This window comes from Podarcis melisellensis (genome assembly GCF_964234715.1).
Source record: "Podarcis melisellensis genome assembly, chromosome: 13".
Lineage (NCBI taxonomy): Eukaryota > Metazoa > Chordata > Lepidosauria > Squamata > Lacertidae > Podarcis > Podarcis melisellensis.
The window spans coordinates 34,413,683-34,433,198 of record NC_138545.1 but is presented as its reverse complement, the minus strand read 5'-3'; the positions used below and the strand labels follow the sequence as shown (position 1 = coordinate 34,433,198).

The following is a 19,516-nucleotide window of genomic DNA, read 5'->3' as shown; positions in this document are numbered from 1 at the left end:
AGCGAAGGGGGAGACGGTTAAATTCCCCCCACATGCCTGCTCTTTATCTCGCTTATAATCACTTCTTTCCACCACCAGATGATGCAATTTTCCTTTTTATAAAATAATAATAATAATGCATGGTTAGTTGCAAAGATGAAGTTAACGTCAGGTGTAGCTTGGTCCCAAGTGTTTTTGGAAAAAGCAGGAGCTTTCTTCATTCCTTGGTTCAAGGAATCCTTCAAGCTGCAGTTGTACCCATATAAATATTTAAACTCCGGCTTCAGATTTTACAGTCGCTGTTCTCACCTCCCCACCCTGTGTGTGTGTGTGTGTCCAGGAAAAAGCAAAGGAGCTTGAAGATAAAGTCCATTTGTTGCAGACTGGGACCATGGAGCTCCAGAGAGCTCAGGACCTGCAGGCTTTACAGATGGCCTCAGCTCAGACAGAGTTGGCGGCAGTTACAGAAAACAGTATCGAACTCCAAAAGGAAAAGGAGGTAAAAATATAGAGGCCAGTTGAGTAGAAGGTAATCATCAATGCGGGTGGCAGGCAGCATTTGAATCTTGAGGAGATAAGCTTTAAGTTTTGAACCGGCCTGGTGAATGGTGGGCGATTGTATATTTGCATCTTTGTAAATACGAAGTACATTTGGTTTTCCTATGACACTGAAATGGGTGATTCCGATTCTCCAGTTTTACCTTCCTGTCTCTGACTCTTCAGGATCTGCAGAGGAACTTGGATACTTTAAGGAGCAGCAAGGAGAATCTCGAGGTAGAAGTGAATATTCTCAAACAGAAGTTTGCAGCTCTGGAAACACAGAACAGCTCCACCGACGAAGAACTGTTCCAGTGAGTGCACTTTTTCTTCTTCTGTAGTTTGTTGGCTTAAATGGCAATAGTCTTGCAGTTCCAAAATCCAAAAGAGTTTTCTTTCCTGGCCCCAGTTGTTCCTTAACATTAGCAAAGCAACTGCCAGTAATTTTATTACTGATTTGTTTGTCTGCATTATACCATCAAGATTCATTGCACTTTATGGAGGCACTGCCTTTATGGAGAGCCCTAAGTTCAGTGTGAGAGAGTGGAGGTATGGACTTGGGAGTAAGCAGGGCTTGATGTTTTCTGGATGATGTTTTATTGTGTTTTTAACATTTTGTTGGGAGCCGCCCAGAGTGGCTGGGGCAGCCCAGCCAGATGGGTAGCATATCATCATCATCATCATCTTGTTGTTGTGCTGGAGTTGCCATAGCTGCCTATTGGTGGTCAACAGTCTTAACATTTTATTATATAGTAAGATGCATACTTAGGCTTAGTTACAACAATGTATGGGGGCTAAGAAGTTAAGCCAGATGGTGAAAGAGGGGAGGAGAATGGGGCTTGAGGAAAGTCTAGAGCTCTTAACAAGTGGGACCTGTAACAATCTTTCATTGTGGAATGCTGATGTTTAGGATAGCAGACATACCATTTCCCCACCCGCCCTGCCCAACAGTTCACATATTGTGTCTGCTGATCATGCTCAGACCTCATTGGACTGTGTAGTTTACCTCCTCCCTCAGGTTTTTATTCTCCCTCCCCAGTATATATTTTAGTACTTCTGCAAAGCTTGAGATTCTCCCCAAACTGCTGATACCTCTCTCTTGCAGAGGCTGTTTTGGCTAGGAAGCAATGGCACCCAAGGCCTGAATGCTGGATATAGAGGGGATGATTTAGAATTAGAATTATCATCTCTGTGCTTGATGTTCCTTTGGTTGACACAGCAAAAGGATCAACTGGAAGCCATTCAGGCTCCACAGAATCTCATGTTTCCGTGTAAGGAGAGTAGCAGGAGGGTAGCCAAAATTCAGGCTGTGCAACCTCTCTTGTATGTAACGCCAAGTATGAGTCACAAAGCAGGGACACTGACTCCTCCGCAGGGTCTTGAAAGCTTTGTACCTGCAGAGGAACAAACTGAGCCTTTTGGTGAGTCTGAGAGCGCAGGTGTGGGCTGGCATTTAGCAGGCACCAAGGTGATGTATCTTGTGGCAGGGAGGCAGGGGGGCCTGGGCATGCGACTGCAAGAATTCATCCACAACATCTGTCCCCAAACAGAACCAAAGAAGAGAACAAAAAGGTGTTGGCTGAAAAGGAGCAGCTGGAAAATAAGCTAAGAAACACCCTGAATTGTGTGGATCAACTTCAGGTAGGAAACTCCTGCATGTTCCCTTAGCATTTATGAGCTGCTGGAGAGTGCAAGAAGGGAACAAAGGTAGCTGAGAAGGTTTCTTAAAAACCCAGTTGTCCTTTGGAAAACGGGAAATGAAATGGTTCTTTAAAAGCAGATGGCCAGATACACTCAAGTATTTATAATTCATCTCATTCGTACACTGAGGCCATGTTCAGATAAGAGCAGGCTTCCTCAACCTTGGCCCTCCAAGATGTCTTGAGACTACAATTCCCATCATCCCTGACCACTGGTCCTGCTACCTAGGGAACATGGTAGTTGTAGGCCAAAAAAATCTGGAGGGTTGAGGTTGAGGAAGCCTGGATTAGAGGGTGAGATTACCTCTGCCCTTCAGATGTTGTTGGGCTACAGCTTGCATCACCCCTAACCATTGGTCATGCTGGCTTGGGTTGATGGGAATTGGCCCTGAGCGCAGCAGACAAACTTTCAAATGGCAAGTTCCTTATTCTCAGGAAATTCAAGGAGTGCCTGTGAACATTAGAATGTCGTATGCTAAGCAGTTAGATCTAGAACCCAATAAGATATAAGTGGGGCAAAGTATTAGAAGCACACCTAACATCTACACAATGGGGAAGAGCTGTACATAATATTACACCTGCCTCCCACGAAATTAGGTAAAGGTAAAGGGGCCCCTGACCATTAGGCCCAGTCGTGACCGACTCTGGGGTTGTGGCACTCATCTCGCTTTATTGGCCGAGGGAGCCGGCGTACAGCTTCCTGGTCATGTGGCCAGCATGACTAAGCCACTTCTGGCCAACCAGAGCAGCGCACGGAAACGCCATTTACCTTCCCGCCGGAGCGGTACCTATTTATCTACTTGCACTTTGATGTGCTTTTGAACTGCTAGGTTGGCAGGAGCAGGGACTGAGCAATGGGAGCTCACCCCATCGCAGGGATTCGAACTGCCGACCTTCTGATCGGCAAGTCCTAGGCTCTGTGGTTTAACCTACAGCACCACCTGCGTCCCCCCACGACATTAGACTGAGGTTAATTCAACAGAAAATACTCCTCATGAGCTACTGGACAGCAATATGCCTTAAGCCCAGGGGCAAAACACACACACGCACACGACAAATGACTGCTGGAGATGCTGACAGCCACAAGCAGACCTAACTCACCTACAATATCAAGCTAGAAATCTTAACAAAACTTGATGGGGCTAGGTTTAAGCCTGATAGTCCTGTCATCATCTGCGTTTGGGGAGTCATGTGTGCCTCTACTTTCATCTCAGTCCCAAGTGCAGAGTCAACAGAACAAAGTGGAAGACCTGCAAGGGGCAGTTCAAGACAAGGCAAGGCACCTGGAGCAGCTGAAGGAGGAGAATTATCAATTAAATGCCACCTTGCTTAGACAGGTAAGGTTCCCTCCCGCCTCTTCGTTGCTACAGTGGTTTAGGAGACGGTAAAAGAAAGAACACAGACATAGGGGATCTGCACAGTTTTATCCGCCAAAGCAAATGTTTAAAGGTCTTGAGAGAGTTTCAGACTTCTTGAGCAGGAAGCAGCTCACTTTGAGGTGGACTATTTAGAGCATGCAGGAAGTGGTTTGCTCTCTGAAGTTCAGACTTTAAAACCAGCAGGTAGCTTCTGTGCTGCCGGGCCTCCTGCCAATGGATTTAGACTTAAACAGAGATAGCATACAGCGCAATGCTGTGCAGGTCTACCCCGAAGCAAGTCTTGTTGAATTCAGTGCGGAAAATGAGTAGAGCATTGCAATATTAATCTGGACATTCTTCATGCAGGCTGCTACTCTTCCGTGAGACTTATTTTTCAGTGTATTCCAGAGGTGGAGAACCTGAGATCTGGAGGCCAAATACAGCTTTCCAGGCCTTTATCTGGGCCCCGGGGACACTTTTTCCAGGTCACATCTCCTTCCCAAGCCACCCCCCCCCACCATCCCTTCTTGAGTGTTTTTGCCTGACTGGAACGTGTCCTTGAACTGTTGAAGATGCTTTTGGCTTGCCTGGAAGGGGGATAGAGTGAAGGCCGGTTGTGACTGTGTACGCAAATTAGTCTATTGTATATTGTATGTGTCAGTCTGGCAACTTTTGCCTCTGGCTGTGCCTACCCCTGGCATGTGGCCCTTGGAAGCTTCTCCAGAAGGGGATGTGGCCCTTGAGCTATGAAAAAGGGTTTCCAACCTTGGTATAGTGGGACACGGGTGGCCCTGTAGGTTAAACCACAGAGCCTAGGACTTGCCAATCAGAAGGTCGCCGGTTCAAATCCCCATGATGGGGTGAGCTCCCATTGCTCGGTCCCTGCTCCTGCCAACCTAGCAGTTCGAAAGCAAGTTAAAATGCAAGTAGATAAATAGGTACCGCTCCGGTGGGAAGGTAAACAGCGTTTTCGTGCGCTGCTCTGGTTTGCCAGTAGCGGTTTAGTCATGCTGGCCACATGACCCGGAAGCTGTACGCCGGCTCCCTGAGCCAGTAAAGCGAGATGAGTGCCGCAACCCCAGAGTCGGTCACGACTGGACCTAATGGTCAGGGGTCCCTTTACCTTTATAGTGGTTAGAGTTTTGGACTTATACTGATTAGAACCATGTTTAAGACTAGTCACCATCTCTCAGCCTAACCTAGCTCATAGGATGGTTTTAACAATAAAATTGGGGGTAGTTGAGGGGTGGGTGGGGAAACCTGAGCTCCTCCAGGGAGGTGTGGTGTGAGAATGATAGGCGACATTGTCCAAATACAAATAATTATTTTTTACCACCACCACCCCAGCAAAATTTGGAGAAGAAACTGGAAGAAGAAGTTCTTTCACATCAGACCCTGCAGAAGGAAATGAATGAAATGGAAAAGGAGAACAAGGTACAAGTTTAGTTAGGCGGGGGTTGGAGAAGGAATGCATAAACACTCCAGCGCTCTGAAAAGAAATGCGTTTTCTTTTAAGTCAGGGATAGCCACTTGTTGCTGGACTCTCATCAGCCCCAGCCACGATGGACAATGGGAAGGAGCTGTAGTCCCACAGCATCGGGTTAACAGCCAGGAGGGCTATTGCCTTCATGCCCTGCTTATGTGCACCCCAGATGCATCTGGTTGGTCACTGTCTGAAACAGGCTAGTGGAACAGATGAACCTTCAAGTCTGAACAGCAAGGTGGTTCTTATCTAGAATTGGCAATCCTTGTACTAGGCCACTGGGAAAGCAAATACCTAACTGTACTGGCTGCCAATTAATTTCCGGGCCCAGTTCAAAGTGCTAGTGTTGACCTTTAAAGCTTTACACAGCTCGGGACCTCAATACCTTAAGGGCTGCCTCTCTTCATACAAACAGATCCAGACCCCACGCTTGTCGTCTGAGGCCCTTCTCTATGTCCCCCCTCCCCAAGAAGTTTGTAGGGTAGCAACACAAGAATGGTCATTTTCCGTGGTGGCTCCCTGTCTGTGGAATGCTCTCCCCAGAAAGGCTCACCTGGCACCATCCTTATATGTCTTTGGGTGCCATGCAAAACATTCCTCTTTACCCAGGTCTCTGGCCATTAATAATCTATGGTCTGTTCAATGTGTGGGGGGATTGTTATTATGACTATTTTATTATTATGCTCTGTATTATGTTTTTATTATTATGTTCCTTAAAGTATGTTCTTAATGTTGCACACTGCCCTGGGATCTTTTGATAAAGGGTAGCATATAAGTTGAATAAATAACATTAGTAATAATAAAAACAGTGGTACCTCTGGATGTGAACAGGATCTGTTCCGGAGCCCTGTTCGCATCCTGAAGCAAACGCAGCTCGCGTCTGCGCATATGCAGGTCGTCATTTGCTCATTCCGCGCATGCGCACTATGTCATTTTGAGCTTCTGCACATGCGCGAGCGGCGAAACCCAGAAGTAACGCTTTCCGTTACTTCCGGGTCGCCGCAGAGCGCAATCCGAAAATGCTCAAACTGAAGCTACTACAACCCAAGGTATGTCTAATGATTTATGAAGACAAGCTTGTAAGAAACTGCTCACCTGGTTTCCTTTGGCAAATCAAAACAACAACAAAGTGTGCAGCGCCTTAAAGACTTAACAATTTTATTATAGCATAAGCCTCCATGGGCTACAGTCCACTCCCATCACATGTCGTATGCTGTAGTCCAGGCAACTTTATGTCTCTGTGCTGTGTTTGCTGTAAGAGGCTAGCAGGTTTACCCCTCTGGAAATGTAAAGCAAGAAGTGCTTCCAGGCAACCAAACCAAAGCAGCTTTCATAAACTGGAATGCTCTGGGTTCTTTGAAACTGTCTTTGTGTTCCAAAGGACAAATATAAGTATGGCTGAGGAAGTGGGGCAATAGAGAGAGTATATGGGCTTGTAACTTTTCGTGGCCTTATTTGTGAAGCTGCTTTGAAGGACCCAGAATGACAAGAGAAGCCATCAGTAAATTAGTGAGGATAATAATACAGCAAAGCTGTTGCACCCTGCCCAAGAGTATTCCTTTCTCCCCGAACCCTACCACTGGATTAACGGCTGGTTCCTGCCTCTCACTTCTTCTGAAACACCAAAAATGGCATTGTCCATTCAAAAGTATTCTTGCCAATCCCCTTCCCCTGAATTGGTACGAATTGTCTGGTATTATAACACAAAAGCAGGGGGAATAGGAAAGAAATAGGTTTCCTTTAGTGTGAGCGTGAAGAAAACCTGTGGATGTTCAGATGCTGATGGACTGCAAATCCTATCAGTCCTGATGCTGGCTGGGACTGATGGGAGTTGTAGTCCAGGAATATCTGGACCCCACTGTTAGCCACGGCTTTCTGTATTTCAGACTTGAACTGCTTCAAGCTGCTTGCAAACCGTAACTCCAGGTGATCCTGGCTTCTCATTCTACCATTTGTTTCTTTGCAGAGATTAAGGCGGGAGAATGAGGAACTGATGGTGCACCTTCCTGAAATTCTGGATCATCCACCTGGGGTCCTAACCCAGTCACCAGAAAACTCAGTCCTGGTGTATGGCAATCCCTATACTGGTGAGTGCATTAGAGCAGTGTTTCCCAACCTTTGGTCTCTAGTTGTTTTCAGACTACCATTCCCATCACCCCTGACCACTGGTCTTGCTAGCTAGGGATGATGGGAGTTGTAGTCCAAAAAGAGCTGTAGACCAAAGGTTGGGAAACACTGCATTAGAGAACCCACTTAGAAGAGTCCAACTAGAGGCAAAGGAGCATGCATTTATGTCTTGATGTTAGCATGCAGAAAGCCCCAGATTTAATCCCTGGGGACGCGGGTGGCACTGTGGGTTAAACCACAGAGGCTAGGACTTGCCGATCAGAAGGTCAGCGGTTCGAATCCCCACGACGGGGTGAGCTCCCGTTGCTCGGTCCCTGCTCCTGCCAACCTAGCAGTTCGAAAGCACGTCAAAGTGCAAGTAGATAAATAGGTACCGCTCCGGTGGGAAGGTAAACAGCGTTTCTGTGAGCTGCTCTGGTTCACCGGAAGCGGCTTAGTCATGCTGGCTGTACGCCAGCTCCTTCGGCCAATAGAGCTTCTTCGGCCCAGAAGCTGTACGCCAGCTCCTTCGGCCAATAGAGTGAGATGAGCGCCGCAACCCCAGAGTCAGTCACGACTGGACCTAATGGTCAGGGGTCCCTTTACCTTTACCTATCTCCGGTAGGTCAGGGAGAGGCTCCAGTCTGAAAACTCTGGAGGTCAGCATAAACAATACTAACCTCAATGGACCCATAATCTGACTTGGTACAAGGGAGCTTCTTCTTTTCATTGCATTCAGATGCGTATGGTTAATCTGTTTTGGTCTTCTTGCTCTCTAGTTTTATCATTGCCCCCTGCTGGTGCTTCCAATCCTCTCTTCCTCCCCGCCATCAGTTCTTACTGTATTTGCTGACTGCCTTTCTGCTGTTTTCTCCTTGATCTCAAATATGATTAAACTGCTCTGCCTCCACCGTCAGAGGCTGTATACTTCTGAATACCACTAGCTGGGAACCACAGGAGGAGAGAGCCCTCCTCCACTTGAGAGTTTCCCACAGGCATCTTGTTGGCCCTTTGAGCACAGGATGCTGGACCGAAAGGGCCATTGGCCTGATCCAGCCGGGCTCTTCTAGTGCTGTTAATATCTACAATAGGGTTTCCCAAACTTCGGCCTCCAGCTGTTTTCGGACTACAATTCCCATCGTCCCTGACCACTGGTCCTTCTAGCTAGATATAATGGGAGTTGTAGTCCAAAAACAGCAGAAGACCCAAGTTTGGGAAAGCTTGATCGACATGCACACATTTCTCTGTCTCCACCCATCTCTCTGAATTCAACCTATTAGTCTGTCCTTCAGCCAAGGACAATGCATTTCTTTCTTTCTTTCTTTCTTTCTTTCTTTCTTTCTTTCTTTCTTTCTTTCTTTCTTTCTTTCTTTCTTTCTTTCTTTCTTTCTTTCTTATCTTTGCTTTTTAACTTTTGCTCCTCAGAGGCAACTCTTCCCTCAACTCCACAGTTTTCACTTCTGTGTAGTTTTCCTCTAAAATATGGCTTTTTCCATCAGTCACTGTACTTGTTCCAAACATCTCTCAGGGCAAAACTGTGTGTTATTATGTGGGAAATCCCTAACTGATCTCCCAATGTGCTTCTTCAAATTTGAAACATAAGGCACTTCTAACTCTCTTGTTTCATGGGTTAGAAGTTTTTGGTTAACTACAAACATACCTTTCTATTGAATGCATTTTCATTTTGACCTCCCCTGGGCTTGGCACCTTGTCCCCTGTTGCAAATACCCCTTTCTTTCCCTTATTTTCCCAAGGGCAGGGACTGTGCCTGCTTGTTCTTTACACAGTGATTAGGGTCTGTTCTAGACACTTAATAACCATGTTTAATATTTATCAGACTGCCATACTGTTTTTTTTGCCTGCATAGGAAGGAACGACGTGGACAGCACACAGTGAACTTTGGTGCAGGAAAACAGTAGTATACTGGAATAGTTGGAATATGTTGAAACGGGAATGGGCACAGAGTCCTGCACAGTCCCTTTGCCTGAAATGCCCTCTGTTCAATCAGATGGTCTTGTGTGCAACAGATTTGTCATCCAAATGAAATTTGCAAGGAGATACACACTGCCATCTTCTGTGTATTTGTTACTCGACCTACACATGCAGTCATGTATTGCAGTGCTGGAAACTTTGTGCAGCAGATTGTAATAGCTTTATAGGAAGCTGCCTTATACAGAGTCACACCATTGGTCCAGTATTGCCTTCACTGGCTGGCAACAGCTCTCCAGGGTCTCAGACAGGAGCCTTTTCCCAGAGTCAACTGGGGACTGAGCATGGAACCTTCTGTTTGCAAAGTATGAACCTCGGTGATCAAGCAGAACCCTTCCCTATACAGTGGTACCTTGGTTCCCGAACTTAATCCGTTCTGGAAGTCTGTTCCAAAACCAAAGCGTTCCAAAACCAAGGCGCCCTTACCCATAGAAGGTAATGCAAAATGGATTAATCTGTTCCACACTTTTAAAAACAACACCTAAAACAGCAATTTAACAGCAATTTTACTATCTAATGAGACCATTGATCCATAAAATGAAAGCAATAATCAATGTACTGTACTATAAAATAAATAAGACAGTATTGTAGATGATAAAAATTTTAAAAAATAAAAATATTCTTACCTGCACTGATAATAGTTATTGTTTGGATGGGGGGCTTTTATCCATTTCTGCAGTCAATCAATCAATAGCTGAACTGGGTTCCACACAGTCACAAAAACAAATTAATCAAAAAAGTCTCAAAAACATAAAATAAATAGCAAAATAAAAGTGCCAAACTTTTAGATAGATCAGTTTATGTAAGAGCATTGCATTTTCTTGTTGTGGCTAAGATGTGTCATCTGTTTTGCAGTAAACCCAGCAATTCCTGAGACAGAGTTGGTAAGTTTGTGTGTGTGTGTGTTTCATGAGATTCTGGGGGGTTTTTTCTGTTCTGTTTCATTCGTTCCCCAGTATTTTTGCTTACTGTGTCACCATCCATATACATGACGTTTGTTATGCATACATAGCACAGTAAACACCACATTACTGTCCTTTAGCATGGTATTTAGGGTGCCTTAAGCCAAGGTTCAGAATTTAGTGAGGAAGCCATACAGCTTGGAATCAGACATGGGGTTGCTTTAAAAGCTCTTAGGCAGCTATTTCTGTTTGATCCTACAGTTTAGAGCTATAACTTTTTACTCCTGTCCATTTTCAAAATTATATCCAACACCTGTCCACCTCTGTGTTGCCCTGTCTTTAGAATAATAGAGATGTACCGCCTGGAAGAAAGTGTTGGAAAGCGTGAGAAGGGCAGAGAAAGCTGGGGATGGGTCATCTGCAGGGAAATGGACTGGCTTCTCTTCCTCGCACTTTTAACTCCTTTTTTAGGTGATCCTAACGAGGGAGGCTAAGGGACACGGGTGGCGCTGTGGGTTAAACCACAGAACCTAGGGCTTGCCGATCAGAAGGTCGGCGGTTCGAATCCCCGCGACGGGGTGAGCTCCCGTTGCTTGCTCCCTGCTCCTGCCAACCTAGCAGTTCAAAAGCACAAAGTGCAAGTAGATAAATAGGTACCGCTCTAGCAGGAAGGTAAACGGCATTTCCATCTGCTGCTCTGGTTCGCCAGAAGCAGCTTAGTCATGCTGGCCACATGACCCGGAAGCTGTATGCCAGCTCCCTAGGCCAATAAAGTGAGATGAGCGCCGCAACCCCAGAGTCGGCCACGACTGGACCTAATGGTCAGGGGTCCCTTTACCTTTACCTTAAGGAGGGAAGCTAAACTTCTGAAACTTAAGTAAGAGCCCAAGACCTTACAACCCTAATAGAGCAATTGCAGATGGGTTCTCATTCTTAGCACTTTTTCACTTCCCCCGCACCCTACCCTACCAGGTTGAAAATATATATATCTGTCCACTGTTAAGCTGCTTTGGCAGGAAATACCCATAAGAAGGAGGGGCAGCAAATGGGGTGGTGCTTCCAGGCCCTTAAGTTCTGTTGCCCTTGCCCTCATTGCCCTGCCCTAGCCAGCCTCAGGTACCCGTGCTCAGTTGCATTTTTGCAGCAGGTAATCCGCCTCTCCCGGTATGCCCCACGGAGAGCCTCAAGGTCCATAAATAGCAACACCCTAGTGGTCCCGGGCCCTAAGGAAGTTAGATTAGCTTCAACCAGAGCCGGGGCCTTTTTAGCACTGGCTCCGGCCTGGTGGAACGCTCTGCCTCATGAGACCAGGGCCCTGCAGGATCTGATTTCTTTCCGCAGGGCCTGTAAGACAGAGTTGTTCCACCTGGCCTTTGGCTTGGAGCCAATTTGATTCCCTCCCCCTCTTTTTTCCTTTCTCCTCCTGTGATGAGGTTGCATTTTAATGTTTCAATATTTTAATGTTGTATTTTAATCTTGTTTTTAAGTTGTAGTCATTCTGCTTGTTTTTATTATTGCTTGTTAGCCGCCCTGAGCCTGGCCTTGGCTGGGGAGGGCAGGGTATAAATAAAAATTATTATTATTATTATTATTATTATTATGCTTCCACGTTCTCATTCTCGCCTCCATTTAGGTCTCCGTGAGAAAATGTCCCATGTGCGACGAAGTCTTCCCTAATGACATCGGGGAGCAGCAGTATTCAGATCATGTGCGGAGCCATCTTCTAGAGTGTCCGTACTGCGACGAGAGCTTTGACAACTCCAACAAGCAAGTGTATGACGACCATGTCTACTGCCACGGCTTAGACTAAATTTTGGTCTACTTGCGTAAGCTACAAAGGGATAGTGCCTCTTTATCTTACCCCACTCCCCCCCTTTTAATGTTATGACAGAGACTGGCACAGAAGGATTTCTGTGCTGTTAGACTTGCCATGCCAGGGGAAAACCTTTCCTGGGACTGCAGCATTGTTCATTTCCTTCCGTCTGTTATCCACACCTGTTAAATGCTAAATGCACTATGCTTCCGCTATGGAAAAGGACACATATTTCTTGACTAAGTACATCTTTCAACAGATTAAAGCTCGTTACAAGTTATTTCAAAGGGATGAGCATTTTATTAAAATGAATGGTGATTTTCTTCCTATACGTTTGCAACTGACAGAAACCCCTACAGCAGAAGAGATTTGTTTCGTTAACAATAGTTTGTCTAGCTGTCTAAACTATAGAAATTCCACCTTCGCTTGCTTTGTGTCCTGTTCTCGGTAAAGGAAGTAGATAATTGTGAAACACCCCACAAGTGTAGTAGCAGCCTTACCTGCCTTCAAGCTGTTTTGGACAAAGATAAGAAGAGAAGAAAGTTTATGTGCTCGCCAGTATTGCATCACATCTTGGGTAAAGTGCTTCTGAATGGTGGCATTTGGGGGGGGGGGAGCAGAGAGCTCAAACTTGGTTTCAACTAAAATACTAGTGTCCAAAATGCCTTTGTGATTGAACAGGAGCATGATGCACAAGTGAAAATTAAGTCAAAATTTCTCACACCATCAAAAAGCCACTTTGCAGATGCTGTTCCTCTGGTCAACAGCTAGCTTTGCAAGGAGTGGAAGCATTTTGAGAAGTGAAAGAGGTGTTCTCCCATTGCTCACCATTATGCTATAGGCAGAACCCACCAGAAAGCTGTTTTCTGTGCAGCCCCACTGAAATGAATGGGTGCAGTTAAGAACAGCGTCTCTTACACAGGTCATCTGAGGTAAACTCTGTTCAAAACAGTGGTGGCATGAGGGGAAAAAATACTGGGATAGAAGTAGGCCAAATGGATTCTGTGGTGGCAAGCTCTTTATGTTTAGGACTTATCCTAAATCATTCACATTTTGCGGCACGACTGCTGTCAAAAACACATTTACTCAGAAATGAGCCCCACTGATTTCAGTGAGCCTTACTTCCAAGTAAATAGGAGGGCAGTCTCAAAGACTCTGGTGTCACACCTGTCTCTGAGCCTGCCCAACAAATCTGACTGGAGTCTGTGCATGTCCTTATAGCGGGTATAAAGAACCCGTGGGCACCAGAACAGCCATCAGGTAAACATTAGGAGATGAAACTCTCCTAATTCAGAATATGTGATATGTAGGCTACTTTGTCTCTTCCACATCCACTTGTCTTTGGGTTGTTTTGCCAGACTGTGAGGCAATGGCTACTTTCCAGGCTGCTTTGAAAGCCGCCTGTCTCTTTAGCCCATGGAATGTAAGGCTCGGGGCCTTGAAACGGTTCTGTTCTAAGAATTTCTTTTTTAATCCTCTTATTTATCTACCGCCTCTGAATGGTAACTCAGGAATTAAAGTGACAACATTAAAAACAAAACAAAACCCACCTTTTAATAGAAGAGAATCTTTACGATTTCAATGCTGTTTGGGAATTTGCAGAGCTCGATGCAAAACTTGGATTCGCTGATATTTTTTAAACTTATATTCCTGCTGATTAGAGCTGAATATGCATGTAGAATACTTGTTCAAAAGAATCTTTTAAATTTTGATGTTAATGTGTTCTCCTATGCAAGACCAAAAGCTGTAACATGGTTAATTGCCTACTATGTATTGATTACTGATAGACCTCTAATGTTGTTGGGGGAAATCCATTTTGTGTTTTAATAGTGTTCTGTTTCAACCACTTTTGATGATTGCTTTTTAAAAGCATGGTATGTTAACACCTCTTCCAATGCTGAAAATGTAAAGTTGTATTGGTTGGCCTCCTGCAGTGTAATATTAAATAAGTGGACTTCAGTTTGTCTCATCTTATATTTCAAAGCAGCCAACTGGGAACTTCATTCTGCGCTCTTTCCCTTTGATTCCAGTGATTAGAATATGTAATGGGGGGGGGAGAGAGAGACAGACAGACAGACAGACAGACAGAAAAATCACAAGAAGAGCCCTATGGGATCAGAGCAAAGGCCCATCTAGTCCCACATTCTGTGACGACCACAAATAAAATCTCTGAACCACCCTGAGACTTGCGGGTATAGGGTGGTGTACAAATTTAAAGAACAATAACAACAACAACCTGAGCGCAACAACACTCTCCCTCTCCCACCCCCAGTGATTCCTGGTACAGTAATTGGTATTCAGACTCATACAAGTGTGTGATTTAGGTACAATCTGTTCAACAAGAAGCTGTCCCAAGATGTTTTGCTGCCTGTGGAGAAGAACAAGAAGGTGCCCTCCTTCCCTCCCACCAGTCCCATATACAGGTATGCCCATGACCACTCTGGCTCTTCAATCTTATTTAAATAGTACAAATGAGGCAACATCTCCCAGTGCCCATCCAAGCACAGCTCTGTCCTCTTAACACCTCGCTGCCACTCCTTCCCCCAAAATGCCCTGCATCTGATCATTAAAAAAAGAAGACGCGTATATTGATTTTCAAATATACAGCAGCTTGGCAACTTAAAGCAATATACACAGCAGTGACGAAGAAAACAGTGCCACTGCCCCATGGAGCACAGGTCAATGTACTACAATGAGAATAAAGATCAAGTCTCTTCCGTGTAAGGACAATATGAAAGCCCAGCCCAGATTATCTTAATATGTCTTTAAAAAATAATTATGCATTATTATTTTTTAGAAAACAGATTTCTTTTCAATTTAATCAAAATGGTTTCACATAACGGTAATAAAACATTTTTAAAATAACAGAAGTAGCAAAATACAATCCTAAGTCATTAAAGAAGAGAGAAATGAGATGGGCTATAGGTATAAAATGAGAGGAAAAAGAAGGGCTTTTCCAGGACCCAAGTGTGGAAGTAGAATGGAAAATGATCAACTTTACATTACAGAAGCACTCAAATAACCTAGGATCCAGAGATTATAGTGGTGGGGCTGATTATTCAAGTTTTAAAGTCCAGGAATTTTCGTTTTGGTTAATGATGTGTTGAACAAAAGGGCCCATAAGAAACATTCTGAATTAAGAGAATGTCTTTATCGGTCCAGACAATGGATCACAAAAGTCCTGTGAATAGTCCAATAGTATACCGTGTTCAGTGTCCAAGAAGCACACTAAGGCATGTGCACCTTCTCCCAAATCCCATGGCAGCACTGGATAAGCAGGACAGAGTCCCATATATCCTTGCACAGATGAAGGCATCTGCAGGGCATCTCAGCCAGAAGAAGCAACTGATTAGCAGGATGTCTTGTGTCCTCCATGCAACATGGGGGTCTTTGTAAAAAGGTAAAGGGACCCCTGACCATTAAGTCCAGTTGCGGACTATTCTGGGGTTGTGACTATTTACCCTGGGCTTTGCGATGCACCTTAACCATCTCGGACAGCTTCCACATGGCCTCGGGGATTCCATCTCCGTTCACAGCACAGCAGCCCTGCACATGCCACCGGTGCCCTCCCAGTTTCCCCACCCCCATTTTTTCGGCCACTTCTAGTGGGGGCCACGCTCCAGGCAAGTCTTGCTTGTTGGCCAGCAGCAGTACGGGCACGTTTTGCAAGTCTTTGGCCTCCAGCACGACTTCCAACTCAGACTTGGCCTCCTCAAAGCGAGTGCAATCTGTACTGTCCACCATGAAAACCAGCCCTTCTGTGTTGGGATGGTGATGCCTCCACAGTCCTCTAATCAGGCCTTGACCAGCCACCTCCCAAATGATGAAAGAGACGTTGTTGATATGCTGTGTCTTTTCCACATTGAAGCCGAACGTGGGAATGGTCGTGACTATTTCGTTCAGCTTCAGCTTATAGAGGAGGGTGGTTTTGCCAGCTGCATCCAGGCCCAGCAGGAGAATCCGAGCCTCCGTCCCATAGAAGCTCTGCAAAGCACTCTGAATCCGGCTGAGTAGAAGTCCCATGGTGAAACACCACCGCCGTTCTTCTCCAGACACAGGCAATGTGTAGCGTGGGGAAGGATCGCCTTCCTTTTTATAGTTAGTTGGCTGTTGTTTCATTGGCTCAACTCTAGAGGGTGTGATGTGTAACTGTCATTACTGTCTTGTTGGCAGCAGTCATGCTGGAAGTTTTGCATAGTAGCTTCTCTGATGCAGGAAGTTTTGATGTAACCAGCGCCTGGCCGGCTAATAGGACTTGTTCAACATTCTGGTTGTACAAGTCATGGAGTGAGTTTTGCTGCTGTTTGTGTTGCAATATTACCTGGTATGCCCATGACCTCTTTGGCTTTTCAATCTTATTTAAATGGTACAAATGAGGAAACGTCTCCCTGTGCCCCTCCAAGCATAGCTCTGTCCTCTTAATACATTGCTGCCACTCCTTTCCCCAAAATGCCCTGCATCTGCTCCTTAAAAAAAGAAGAATCATATATTGATTTTCAAATATGTAGCAGCTTGGAAGCTTAAAGCAATATACACAGCAGTGACAAAGAAAAAGAGCGCCACTGCCCCATGGAGCGAGCACAGGTCAATGTACTACAATGAGAATAAAGATCAAGTCTCATCACTGTAAGCACAATACGAAAGGGAATGGGAGCCGCCACCTCGCTCTGTGCCAGCCCAGATTATTACAACTAAACCATACGAGGGTATCAAGTAGAAGGAGATGTACACAAACACTGAAGGAGCTAAATGTGTTGAGCAGATAGCATGACTATATTCACACTCGGGGCCTCTGAGAGCGAAATGGAGATTAGGGTTGCATCCAATGCTAGCCCTTCTCTGAGTAGACTCACGGAAGTTATTAGACATAACTAAGCTTCAGTCATAATCCAACTAGCATCGGATACAACTCATGAATTAGCAGCTTTTACCATAAAGACCTCAAATCTGGTTTCCAATACACTGTGAACCCCATTTCTTGAACTGCTGGCAGCCCTAACGTATTTCAAAGACCAAGTTATAAGCCACACACTAGAGATAAAGAAAATGCCAAGATATTTTATTTTGTCTTTTTAAAATTTATTGTTCATTTTGTTTATAGAAAACAGAGATTTCTTTTCAATTAAATTAAAATGGTTTGACATAACAGTAATAAAACATTTTGAAAAACAGAAGTGGCAAAATACAATCCTACGACATTAAAGAAGAGAGAAGAGAGCTGAGCTATGGGTACAAAACAGGAGGAAAAAGAAGGACTTTTCCAATACACAAGTGCGAAGTAGAATGGAATATGATCAACATTATATTACAGCAGCACTCAGATAACCTAGGATCCAGAGATTATAGTGGTGCGGCTGATTATTCAACTTTTAAAGTCCAGGAATTTTCGTTTTGGTTAATGATGTGTTGAACAAAAGGAAAAGCAGCAGTGTTGGCCCATAAGAAACATTCTGAATTAAGAGAATGCCTTTGTATCGGTCCAGACAGTGGATCACAAAAGCCCTGTGAATAGTCCAATAGTATACCATGTTCAGTGACCAAGAAGCACACTAAGGCATGTGCACCTTCTCCCAAATCCCATGGCAGCACTGGATAAGCAGGACAGAGTCCCATATAGACCCTGCACAGATGAAGGCATCTGCAGGGCATCTCAGCCAGAAGAAGCAATTGATTAGCAGGATGTCTTGTTTCCTCCATGCAACATGGGGTTCTTTATATGCTTCCCCAATTGACTATTTACCCTGGGCTTTGCGATACACCTTGACCATCTCGGACAGCTTCCACATGGCCTCGGGGATTCCATCTCCGTTCACAGCACAGCAGCCCTGCACATGCCACCGGTGCCCTCGCAGTTTCCTCAGCCCCATTTTTTCGGCCACTTCTAGTGGGGGCAACGCTCCAGGCAAGTCTTGCTTGTTGGCCAGCAGCACTACGGGCACGTCTTGCAAGTCCTTGGTCTCCAGCAGGGCTTCCAACTCGGACTTGGCCTCCTCAAAGCGAGTGCAATCTGCACTGTCCACCACGAAGACCAGTCCATCTGAGTTGGGATGGTAATGCCTCCACAGGGCTCTGATCCGGTCTTGACCACCCACATCCCACATGGTGAAAGAGACGTTGTTGATGGGCTGAATCGTTTCCACATTGAAGCCGATAGTGGGAATGGTCGTGATGGTTTCGTTCAGCTTCAGCTTATAGAGGAGGGTGGTTTTGCCAGCTGCATCCAGGCCCAGCAGGAGAATCCGAGCCTCCGTCCCATAGAAGCTCTGCAAAGCACTCTGAATCCGGCTGAGTAGAAGTCCCATGGTGAAACACCACCGCTGTTCTTCTCCAGACGCAGGCAATGTGTAGCGTGGGGAAGGATCGCCTTCCTTTTTATAGTTAGTCAGCTGTTGTTTCATTGGCTCAACTCTAGAGGGTGTGATGTGTAACTGTCATTACTGTCTTGTTGGCAGCAGTCATGCTGGAAGTTTTGCATAGTAGCTTCTCTGATGCAGGAAGTTTTGATGTAACCAGCACCTGGCCAGCTAATAGAACCGATTCCGCATTCTGACTGTACAAGTCATGGAGTGAGTTTTGCTGCTGCTTGTGTTGCAAATAGCTTTTAGTCCGTATTAGCAAATCCAGTTTTGCTATGGTTATTTGAATTTGTTGCAAAGCCTTTTGGCATGGTGGCAGGTGTTTTTCTTTTCTTTAATAATGTGAAAATACCATTGGCAGTTTTTCATCATCTGAAAAGCAGAGCTTCTTAAGACCCACAAAGTTCTGGCTTGATTGGTTGGCATCCCCATATCTCTTGAAACAACAAGCAAAATCTGGCAGATAACGAACATGCACCATGCATTTAGAATACAGTCTTTTCCTTTTATGTATAATTCCCCCCATCCTGATCTGGTGGAAAACATGATGTAGCAGGATGAATAAAAACTGATGATTAAAAATAAATTGAAATGGTATTGTCTTTTAAAAATTTGTGATCTTATTGACTATTCAGCTCCATGTGTTTCTACTTGGGAGTTCAATAGGACTTATTCCTTTGGGAGTATGTTTAGGATTGCAGCCTAAGCTGCTTTCTCAAAGATACCTGTTTATGCAGAGTGAGGGGATATATTGTGCAGGTTTAGAGGTCTATATTTTTTTCTTTAGAGTGAACACATTTTATAATATTTTACAGGTTTTTTTAAAAAAGAAAGAACATGTAAATATAATTTTGTGTTTTATTATTGTAAATTGTATGGGATGCCTCTGGGTATGTGAAGTGACATGTACATATAATAAACTTAATTAATATTAAATGATTTAGCATAAGCCTTCGGTGTCCTATGACCCCCAAATGTGAGATGTGTGCCTATATAGCCAGCTCGAGACTTCACGGCCTCTGTAACAACTATGGGGCTCTCTTAGTACATCACTGTCCCAACATATATGGATATGCCCTTGAACTGGTCTTTGCCACAGGGTGGATTGCTAATATTCTGTTGATTGGGGGAGGGGGCTCATTTTTCACAGATGGAACATTCCCTGGTGAGGTTTGGACTGCTTCAAGATGCAGGGACCAATTGTGTTCCTCTGCCCCTGGAGGCTTAAGGAATCTAATGGATTCTTGAATGTTCTGGGGAGTTAACATGGCTGGTGCTCCTGCCAGGGCTCTT

General features: G+C 44.9%; 2 protein-coding genes and 1 pseudogene across 5 annotated transcripts in view; 1 reads left to right on the top strand and 2 right to left on the bottom strand.

The window, feature by feature from the left end:
* The window catches only part of CALCOCO2 (calcium binding and coiled-coil domain 2), a 29,231-nt gene extending 17,084 nt beyond the window's left edge, over positions 1-12,147 (top strand). For all 3 annotated transcript variants that reach the window (XM_081884178.1, XM_081884179.1, XM_081884180.1), the window contains exons 6-13: positions 320-478; positions 703-830; positions 2,067-2,157; positions 3,431-3,553; positions 4,922-5,008; positions 7,024-7,144; positions 10,008-10,036; positions 11,688-12,147. In XM_081884178.1, coding sequence (XP_081740304.1) covers positions 320-478; positions 703-830; positions 2,067-2,157; positions 3,431-3,553; positions 4,922-5,008; positions 7,024-7,144; positions 10,008-10,036; positions 11,688-11,864 — 915 coding nt within the window. In that variant the 3' untranslated portion in view covers positions 11,865-12,147. The remainder of the gene's footprint in view (positions 1-319; positions 479-702; positions 831-2,066; positions 2,158-3,430; positions 3,554-4,921; positions 5,009-7,023; positions 7,145-10,007; positions 10,037-11,687) is intronic.
* Positions 12,148-13,979: 1,832 nt separating this feature from the next.
* On the bottom strand, positions 13,980-16,146 carry LOC309354309 (annotated as a pseudogene). The gene has a single exon. The product of its transcript is annotated as an uncharacterized misc_RNA (transcript).
* An 848-nt stretch (positions 16,147-16,994) lies between these two features.
* Positions 16,995-18,689, bottom strand: LOC309354039 (uncharacterized protein). The gene has a single exon (XM_081883734.1). The coding sequence runs from the start codon at positions 18,263-18,265 to the stop codon at positions 17,600-17,602; it is 666 nt and encodes a 221-aa protein (XP_081739860.1). The 5' UTR covers positions 18,266-18,689; the 3' UTR covers positions 16,995-17,599.
* Between the last annotated feature and the right edge of the window lie 827 nt (positions 18,690-19,516).

Excerpts from the sequence above, each read along its gene's own strand:
- LOC309354039 (XM_081883734.1), bottom strand. The coding sequence starts at position 18,265 with ATGAAACAACAGCTGACTAACTATAAAAAGGAAGGCGATCCTTCCCCA.